This window comes from Engraulis encrasicolus, chromosome 10, assembly GCF_034702125.1.
Source record: "Engraulis encrasicolus isolate BLACKSEA-1 chromosome 10, IST_EnEncr_1.0, whole genome shotgun sequence".
Taxonomy (NCBI): Eukaryota; Metazoa; Chordata; class Actinopteri; order Clupeiformes; family Engraulidae; genus Engraulis; species Engraulis encrasicolus.
The window spans coordinates 7,381,519-7,391,778 of NC_085866.1; the positions used below are offsets into that span (position 1 = coordinate 7,381,519).

Here is a 10,260-nt window from a genome sequence, read left to right on the forward strand (position 1 = left end):
AACAGGCACCGCTCCAAGGTGATAACCTCCAGATGATCTTACGTGTGTGTGTGTGTGTGTGTGTGTGTGTGTGTGTGTGTGTGTGGGGGGGGGGGTGTTGGTGTGTGTGTGTGTGTGTGTGTGTGTGTGTGTGTGTGTGTGTGTGTGTGTGTGTGTGTGTGTGTGTGTGTGTGTGTGTGTGTGTGTGTGTGTGTGTGCTTGGCACACTCATGTTTGCACAAGTACAGTAAGGTTCAGGAAAGGTGTTTGTGTGGTGTGTGTGTGTGTGTGTGTGGTATGTGTCTGTGTATCTCTATATGTGTGTGTGTGTGTGTGGAGGGTGTGTGTGTGCGTGTGCGTGTGTGAGTGTGTGTGCGTATCTGTCGTGAATTTGAGCAGACAAATCTGTCTTTCTCCCTCGCCAGTATCTTATTCCTTTTCAGACATACGTGCCAGTGGACGGGGGCCAAGCAGCAGTGATGCGTTGAACACCGTATTGTAGCGCAAGGGGAAAAGGCCAAGGAGCATGGCCCAGAAAACTGGCCTCAGTAGAGGGTGCGTATCTCCCAGCAAACCCATGAGAATGGTGGAAACACACGTCTCCACCCTTCTGTCATATAGAGATATGATTGATGAGCGCATTTATTCGCTATTTCATTTTGTCGTCATATGAAAATTCTGGGTCACTAGGTATTTCTTAGGGTATTTTTGGTATTTTTTGATGGATATAGGACCAGGGCTGTAAATTAAGTTTTGAGAGGGGACGGGAAGGTAAGGGGGAGAGAGAGATGGGGAAGGACTGGGAAACAATCTCGAGCCTGAATCGAACCCGAGTCTCCAGATCTACATTGATCCACTGTCATCAGATGAAGACTCTGTGTCACTATAGGTTTTTAATATCTCCAATATGACATGCTTATTCATCCCCACTGTCTGACGCAGCATTCACGCACATGAAATTTGAGATTTTTTATTAAAAATGTGGGTACGTTAGAGCTGAATGAAATCATGCCAGAGGAGGGTCTTAGTTCTTCAATGCAACTCGTTTCATGTTTCTATTCTTCGGAGGTTGAGATATTTAGGTTTTTATAGGCTGAGGGCACCTTTTCCTAAAAAGGGCTTGGGCATTTAGAAGGCGTTTTTTGCAGAGTTAATATCTCCAAGATGAGATGCTTATTCATGCTCACTGTCTGTCTGTCCATCTGCCTTACCTCACAAAGTCTCAACTGTCATTCCACTGTGGACTGCACAATGCATGTACGTGTACGTGTCACTGTGCATGTGCTATTTTAAATTATAATGTTCCATTTCCTAAATATAGTCATTAAAGATGACACCGTTTGACCTGAATATGGGTTATTTTCTGTTTCCAACACAATATTGTCTACTGTACCTCCTCCGGTGCTATTTCGGATGCTTTGATGCTGGCCTCCCCTGCCCGTTGCTACCACACTGTTTGTTAATTCAACAGGACGGATCCAGGAGAGGTAGCCTGAGCAAAGAGCAGGGAGCGGGGCCTGAATAAGAGTCCTTGTAAAAGACAATGGTCCACTTTTTCTCTCTTTACCAGAAATGTCCCAAAAGGTTCTCCCACCCAAGTCTCTCTGTGCTCACTCTCTAATTTTTTTTTTCAACCCCCTCATCTTTCCCTCTTGCTCTCTCTCTCTCTCTCTCTCTCTCTCTCTCTCTCTCTCTCTCTCTCTCTCTCTCTCTCTCTCTCTCTCTCTCTCTCTCTCTCTCTCTCTCTCTTTAACTCTCTCTCTCACTCCTCTCTTTTTGTGCTGACTACGTGTGTGTTTAAGAGCGAGGCTGAGGGAGAGGCAAGACAGTCCTCAGGTACATGTTGACTGCCAGAGTGCACCAGTAGACCAGACCTCCACTACCACCTCCATCCTCATCATCTCATCTCCTCTGCTCTTCTCTACCCTGCCCTGCTCTACCATGCTGAGCGTCTGGGTACTGCTGTGTGTGAGCTGGGCTGTGTGTGCCACGGGGCAGGAGGAGCCCCTCTCTGTACCAGGAACGGGCTCTGATGTCTGGGGGCTGGATCCCCTCACGGCACCAGGGACCGAAGCTGATGTCTGGGGGCTGGATCCCCTCACGGCACCAGGGGCCGATACTGATTTCTGGGGCCAGGAGCCCCTCTCTGTACCAGTTGCCGACGCTGATGTCTGGGGGCATGGTCCCCTCTCCTCACCAGTTGCCGACACTGATGTCTGGGGGCAGGATCCCCTATCCGCTCCAGGGGCCAATGCTGATGTCTGGGGGCAGGATCCCCTATCCGCACCCGGAACAGAAGCTGATCTCTGGAGAGGCCTGATCACCACCACCACCACCACCACGTCTCTCCCCTGGACGGACTCCCCTGTAGCACCTGATGCCAACACGACCTCCATACCGCAGGCAGAAGAGGAGGAGGAGAGGGATGTGGACTTGAAGAAAGACACTACAGCAGCCTCAAGTAAGATGGAGGAACCTTCTTTTTTTAAAATATATTTTTGGTCTTTTAGACTTTATTGGTGACAGGACAGTTTGAGAGAGAGACAGGGATGGGTCAGCAAATGACCCGGGCCGGAATTGAATCCAGGTCAGCCACATAGCAGATGAGTGCCCTACCGTTAGAGCCAGTGGTGTAGTCTACTTTTTTATGGTGGGTATACTGTATATTTGAGCATTTTTTGAGGTGGGTATACTGTATATATTTGTGCTATTCAAAACAATGGATCAATCAATTTTAAGTGGGTATACTGAAATCCCTGAAATTTAGAAGTGGGTATACTCCGTAGGCCATGGCAGGGCCTGAAGTAACCTTCTGAGTGAACCTTCTATGTGGTTGTTGTTGCTTGAGAGATGTGGATCATTTTTTTTATTTCATGGGTAGAGTTTTTATGGCTCTGGATTTTAGATTGACATTTTATGCTCCTGTGCTATTCCATGGTAGAGACGTCTAAAGCGTACATTTATAGCCATTGCTTTGGCATGCAAAGGCCTTTTATTGAACTTAATTGTAACCTATAAAGTTTAAATGCACATTTATACAAATGTATAATATTTGTAGCAGAGAGTCACCGCACATTACGATGTCTGTGTGAGTTTATATACATTTATTTATAATACAGTTATAGCTTGTAACATTTATGGTGTTCCAGACTTCCAGATTACCAGGATTACCACTGTAATGCATTTCACGAGTAAAATGTGTATTTTGAAACGCTACATATTTCTAATGCTGATATTTTAGTTTTTATATTGGCAGAGCTCAATGTCCAAGTCCAATTACTTTACATTATGGTCTACACATGGTAAAAAGGAAGAAAATCTGTAGGAAACCATGTTTACATATGAATGTGTATTTTAGATATTTGGCCATTTCATTCAGACAGAAAAAAAAATCCTCAGAGACTGACAGAGAGATATAAATGGATTTCTCGAGCACGGACAAATATGTGCTAACATGGTGCTGTTGGCTCGATGGTGAACTTGATGGACTGGTGTTGGATGTGTGTTAATATCAGTGTGTTAAACCAGTGTTTGCCAACCAGCGGTATGTATACCACTAGGGCTATGAGTATGCAACCACACTGCAGGGGGTACTTGGGAAAATGGGAAATATAACTTTAACAAATGCACATTGGAAAGAAAAAGTGAAATAGAACATGAGTTGGGGGATACTCATGGCACAATGAAAAGGCTTAGAGCAGGGATGACAAACTGGGGGCAATTTTCATGCAGCCTGGAATCATTTAATTCAACCTGATCCTTTCAAATGTGTGTTACAGTTGAAATTTGGTGTGTCACTCACAGGCCCGCAACTTCATTACAGATTTTGATTTTGGCCCTCAGTCATTTTGAGTTGGCTTAGAGGATACATGAGACAAAAATAGTTGAGAAACGCTGTGTTTTTATATATAATATATATATTTTTTAGGGGCTTTTATGCCTTTATTTGATAGGACAGTCTGAGATGGTGACAGGAAGTGAGTGGGACAGGGAGACAGGGTGGGATCGGGAAATTACCCCGGCCGGACTCGAACCGGGGTCCCCGTGGGCATGCAAGCCCAAATGTGGGGGGCTTAGCGCGCTGCGCCACAGCGCCCCTGAGAAATGCTGTGTTAAAGCTATGCCTGTGCTCCCACTCCCAGGGGCACGTAGGGCAGGGGAGCCTCAGAAGCAGAAGCGGAGGCGTCCAGGGGCCAAGGCAGCGAAGAAGGCCAAGGAGGAGGAGGAGGAGGCAGAGGCAGAGGCAGACACACAGGTATGCTGCTGGCTCCGTCCCACACTGGGCCTGGGGCCTTCACATATGGAGACTAGGGAACGGGCTGGCCGGATAATGTGTGTGAGGGGTAAATGTTAAAGGTGTGAGTTTTGGAACATTCTATATAAGAATGCGTTCTACAACCATTTTTAGGTTCTTCACTTCCGTGTTATATAGTCTACGGGGGCTGTAACAGTCTGTGTAACTTCCTACTCCCAGACTACTGTCACGCTGTTTTAAGCACATTTTGCACTTTGCACATTGGTCTTAGTATTACACAATGGTCCATTTTCCTGGTAGCCAAGGCCGCTGACAGTTTTCACAGGGCCAAAGAGACAGTTAATAATGTGTTAATAATGTGATAAGAACTCAATTCTGGGCCTTCTTTGTCCCTGGGCCCAGGAAAAATGACCCGTTAGTTGTCGTCGTACCTCCATATATAGAATGTGATTTATTAACAAAGAAGCACAGGCAAAAGCTATGGGGTCAAATATGATGAGCAATAATAAAATATTAAAATATATACATTCCAGAAAAGAGAAAGTCCAAAGACAAGTGGCGTACAGCAACAAGGATCAGAGCACGTAGATGTGACCCCTAGTGGCACAGGGGTGAGGAAAAACTCCCTTAGAAGGAATGTGTCATTTTTGACACATGTATTGTGTGGAATATGACACAACATGTGTATTATTCAGTTAAAATGCTGTGTTTGACACATTTTCTGTAAAGAATTGTACATTAATAATTCTTATCGTGAATATATTTTAAATTTACAATGTAGCCAAAAACTCATCACAAACCAGGACTGTGGTTTGAATATTACACGAAAAATATTTTTTATTTCTTCACTTCCTTGTACACTATTATTCCCCCTTTCTTACACACATCTAACAATTGACACAATATGTTGTCCCTGAGCACACACATTCAAATGTGTTGTCCCTGAGCACACACATGTTGAGTCATTTCTGACAGTACTTTTTAGAGATTCACTTAATTTAAACTTTCTTGCTGGTAGCTTTGCCTCCTCCACCTTCTAATGGAAATGCTGGTCTGTCCTTCTGTGTAATAAGGGATTAGATGTTCCACTCTGGTTTTTCCAGCTGTTTCGCCAAGTTGTGTGTTTGCAGTGCAGTTACCCTCCACTGTTTGCCGAGCTTGGTTATTTACGTGTTTATCCTTTTTCACTCACGCACTCATGTGCCATTTATTTGTGAATACACTAATAGACTGTGAATATGCTTGTTTTAAACACAACCTGTCATTTTAAATACACTGGAAATAAGTTATTTAGCTCACACTAAAATACACTACGTCATATGTCCAGTGTTTAAATTGGCATATGTAAGAAAGGACACATTAGCCAGCCTGATGTGTCATTATAAATAGTCAGAGCTCATCGGGCGGACTCAGAGGTGGACTGTGTAAAATTGTTAGCAGTTTATTTCTAGTATTCATGTTGCCTTTTCCACAAATACTTACCACCACCATCAAATTCAAAGTATTCATCATGACTGGGAAAATTGCACTGTTCATACATGAATAGGGGGATCTTCCCCATGGTCTGCCATTTTGAATTTCCAGAAATATTTTAGCTGCAAAGCCTAGTGTACTTTGTGCATGAAAGATTGAAATGATTGGCAAAAAACAGCACTGCTTTAATGTAGCCTCCTACACAGTGCACCTTCAATATTTGCCACATACTTGTTATAGTACTTTTTGTTCTTCTACACTGGACCTGTTGTTGTTGACCACCTTTAGTTTAAACTGTACTCCATTCCAACTTACTATCTGTCCTACTGTGGCCCTAGCTGTTATCTTAGTTATAAAGTAGCCTGCTGTAACGCCAGTGGAAGACTTAACTACCGTATCTTTGAAAACACTTCACTACCCTAATACTGCCTAAGTACGGCATTAGACTTCATTAATACATTATGATTTGATCAGTCAGTCAATGTCAACCTGGTAACAGCAAAGGGTGTTATAATATTGTCTACTCCTGTCTCTGTCCTGTCTCTGCTGCCTTAACATAGCCTACGTGTGGTATGTATAAAGGACTATGTAGTAGTACAGTAGAGCTCAAACTGTGATACGTGTACCACTGGTGGTACTTGAGACATATCTGGTGTTACTTGGAAGAATTATTTTTGTGCATTTTTTGTGCTTTGATTTGAAGGCTGATCAAGTTGTTGCAGTTGAAAATGTCTCTTTGGTCTCACATGTTGTGATATTGAATTGTATTGCACTGAATGTGACCATAGTTGATGCCATTATGAACCTCTCCTGTATTGACTGGCAAAAGTGAATATGGAAGGCCTTTACTGCGATATTCTAATGTTGGTTGTCAAGGTGGTACTCGGAGAGCTCAATATTTTCTCCGGTGGTACTTCACACAAAAAGTTTGAGAACCACTGTAGTACAGTAGTATATAGTATAGCGTAGAATACTGTACTGTAAATACTATAGTAACCTCTTTGTGCAGATGGGCATGTTCACTCGTTGTTACTCAAAAGACTCAACTACATCATAGCAATACTGCTATGACATTACAGAGCGGATTGCGTAACAGATTAAGACTTTGTCATTACAATTTTGGGTGACAATAATGTTATATCAGAGGCTCTGCACTAAGGGGTTGAATTCTGTAATGATCTACTCTGTCCCCGTCTATGGTGTCTCTGGCCATCTCCAGCTGCATGTGCAGAAGCCGGATACCATAGTTATCGAAGGTAGAGAAAAATTCGAGGCACACAAGGTTACAATTTTTATAATTTTTATTTGGCTACAGAGGTTCAACCTTTTATCTAGACAGGACAGGGAAGAGTTGCATGGGACATGAGTGGGACAGAGAGACAGGGGAGGATTGGGAAATGAAATCAGGAATCAAACCCGGGTTGCCCGTGTACTGTAGCAGTCCAGTACCCAGCTGACTAAGCCACGGCTGGGCTTAGTCAGCTGTTTGTTTTTGACACTGTAACCTCTGGTGTCTCTGGCCATCTCCAGCTGCAGGTGCAGGAGCCGGATGTGGGCCGCACGGAGCCGGATCTGGGCCGCACGGAGGCCGTGTGGGTGGAGATGCAGTCGGTGCTGAGGAAGAGGAACCAGGGGCGCCTGGACCGGGTCATGCAGGACCTGATGGGCCAGAAGAAAGAACTGATGGATGAGGAGGGAACCAACGGAGAGAAGGGGAAGGGAGGAAAGAAGGTGGAGGAGGAGGAGGAAGAAGACGACGATGATGACGAAGAAGAAGAGGATGACGACGATGAGGAGGAGGAGGAGGAGGAAGAGGAAGAAGAAGAGGAGGAGGAGGAAGAGGAGGAGGAGGAGGAGGAGGAGGAGGAAGAGACGGAGGAGAGTGATGCAGTGTCCAACAGCACCGTGGCTCCTACGGTCTTTACAGACACGCTGCCTGCCAGCTGCCAGCAGGGGGCCTCAGTGATCTCCTGTGGTGACATTCCCATGGGGCGCCTGCCACTCCTCACCGACCCAGCAGTCACCACCCTGCAGCTGCCTGGTGAGTTGGAGGAACAGACGGAGGAGGACAGAAGAGGAGAAAAGGAGTTTTGAATAAGGAGGATGAGGAGGAGGAGGAGGACTGAAATAGGGAGGAATATGAGAGAAGAAAGAAAGAAAGAAAGAAAGAAAGAAAGAAAGAAAGAAAGAAAGAAAGAAAGAAAGAAAGAAAGAAAGAAAATAGGAGCAGGATGAAGAAGGAAAAAGAAAGAGGAAGAAGAGAGAGAGGAGGAGGAATGAGAGGATGAGAGAGAGGAGGAGAAACGGGAGGATGAGAGAGAGGAGGAGGAGGAAGAGGAAGAGACAGAGGAGGAAGAGGAGGAGAAGGAGGGAGGGGAGGAAGATGAGAGAGAGGAGGATGAGGCAGTGAGAGAGGAAGAGAGAGAGAGGAGAAGGAGGAAGAGACAGAGGAGGAAGAGGAGGAGGAAGAGGGAGAGGAGGAAGATGAGAGAGAGGAGGAGGATGAGGCAGAGAGAGAGGAAGAGGAGGAAGAGAGAGAGAGGAGAAGGAGGAAGAGACAGAGGAGGAAGAGGAGGAGGAAGAGGGAGAGGAGGAAGATGAGAGAGAGGGAGAGAGAGAGGAAAAGAGAGAGAGGAGGAGGAGGGAGAGACAGAGGAGGAAGAGGAGGAGGAGGGAGAGAGAGGAAGATGATAGAGGAGGGAGAAGACAGTAATTAAGGAAGCCGCATGAAATGAGAGTTCTAAAACAGCACATGACAAGAATCATGATCCCAATTATGTGAGTTCGAGCAAGCACTTTATTATGACTCATGTATAACATTTAAATCCACTTATGTATAGATTTATGCATACCCCGAATTTCATTGATTCACAGTTCTTGCATTTACGGAATTTTGGCATTTAGGAACCTTACTCTTGGTCTGGTATGGATAATTTTGGGTTTGCCTTCATCTTTGTCTGTCTAGACAACCTATATGTCTCATTTTATTGATTTGTTTGTTTTTATTTCATAATTTTATATCAGCAGCAGGATAACAGAGTGTCTTCTTCTCTCTGCCCAGTGTTTCAAAAAGGAGGCCCCAACTTGCATAAATTGTGTTTTTGTTGCACAATAAAAGCACAATTCATGCAAAGTGGGGCTTCCTTTTTGAAACATTGAGTTGAATATTTGGGCCAGCACCCTCGTATTCAGTGCTTCACAGTCCACACTGAACAATCTTCTTCCCTCTGCCCCTCCAGGAGCCAACATCAGTAAGATTCCCGCGCGGGCGTTCTCAGGTGTGCCCCACCTGGAGGAGATCGACCTGAGCAGGAACCTGCTGGAGGACTCGTCCATAGGCACCTATGTCTTCAAGGTACCCCTACACTCACAGGCACCTACAGTATGTCTTCAAGATACCCCTACACCCATAGGCATCTATGTCTTCAAGGTACCCCATAGGCACCAATGTCTTCAAGGTACCCCTACACTCACAGGCACCTATGTCTTCAAGGTACCCCTACACTCATAGGCACCTACTCTACACTCATAGGCACCAATGTCTTCAAGGTACCCCTACACTCATAATCACCTATGTCTTCAAGATACCCCTACACCCATAGGCATCTGTGTCTTCAAGGTACCCCATAGGCACCAATGTCTTCAAGGTACCCCTACACTCATAATCATCTACTCTACAGTCATAGGCACCTATGTCTTCAAGGTACCCCTACACTCATAATCACCTACTCTACAGTCATAGGCACTTATGTCTTCAAGGTACCCCTACACTCATCCATAGGCACCTACAGTATGTCTTCAAGGTACCCCTACACTCACAGGAACCTAAAGTATGTCTTCAAGGTACCCCATAGGCACCTATGTCTTCAAGGTACCCCTACACTCAGGCACCTACTGTATGTCTTCAAGGTACCCCATAGGCACCTATGTCTTCAAGGTACCCCTACACTCAGGCACCTACTGTATGTCTTCAAGGTACCCCTACACTCATAGGCACCTACGTCTTCAAGGTACCCCTACACCCATAGGCTCTTCAAGGTACCTCTACACTCATAGGCTCTTCAAGGTACCCCCACACTGTAAGTTTTGGCAAAGGACGCGCTCAACTTCTTGGAAAAACGAAAGTCTTTGGGTGCACGATAAAATGTATCAACTTAAGGAAGAAAAGTCCGCACTCACAAACTGAGTCTCATTATTTTTTTATATTACCACCATGTCCAAAACGCCTTTCGGCTATCAAGCCTTCATCAGTGCCCTACACTGTAAACATTGCAGCCAGGTATAAACGTAAAAAAAGTAAGTTGCCCTGCTGCCTTAAGTTTGTAAGTTAGTTAACTCAACTTGAGAAAGCCTCGACTTGACTTAAGCCGTCAGTTGAGTTAACTTACAAACTGTCCGTGTGGCAGCACGGCAGAAGGGCAACTTACCCTTTTACGTTTACGGTAACTGGCTTGCAGTGAGTATTTCTCAACTGGAGGGGGCTGTAGCTGGCTTACAGTGTTTTACAGTGTATCATTTGTTTGTCCTGTTTGCCTTTTGGGTCCGTTCTCTAC

The 10,260-nt window shown here is 45.1% G+C and overlaps 1 protein-coding gene across 1 annotated transcript in view; it reads left to right on the forward strand.

Moving 5' to 3' along the window:
- Window positions 1-1,920: 1,920 nt before the first annotated feature.
- LOC134456431 (extracellular matrix protein 2-like) overlaps window positions 1,921-10,260 on the forward strand; it is a 45,661-nt gene continuing 37,321 nt past the window's right edge. The window contains exons 1-5 of the mRNA XM_063207794.1: window positions 1,921-2,440; window positions 4,122-4,234; window positions 6,852-6,932; window positions 7,244-7,748; window positions 8,947-9,062. Of these exons, the coding sequence (XP_063063864.1) occupies window positions 1,921-2,440; window positions 4,122-4,234; window positions 6,852-6,932; window positions 7,244-7,748; window positions 8,947-9,062 (1,335 nt within the window). The remainder of the gene's footprint in view (window positions 2,441-4,121; window positions 4,235-6,851; window positions 6,933-7,243; window positions 7,749-8,946; window positions 9,063-10,260) is intronic.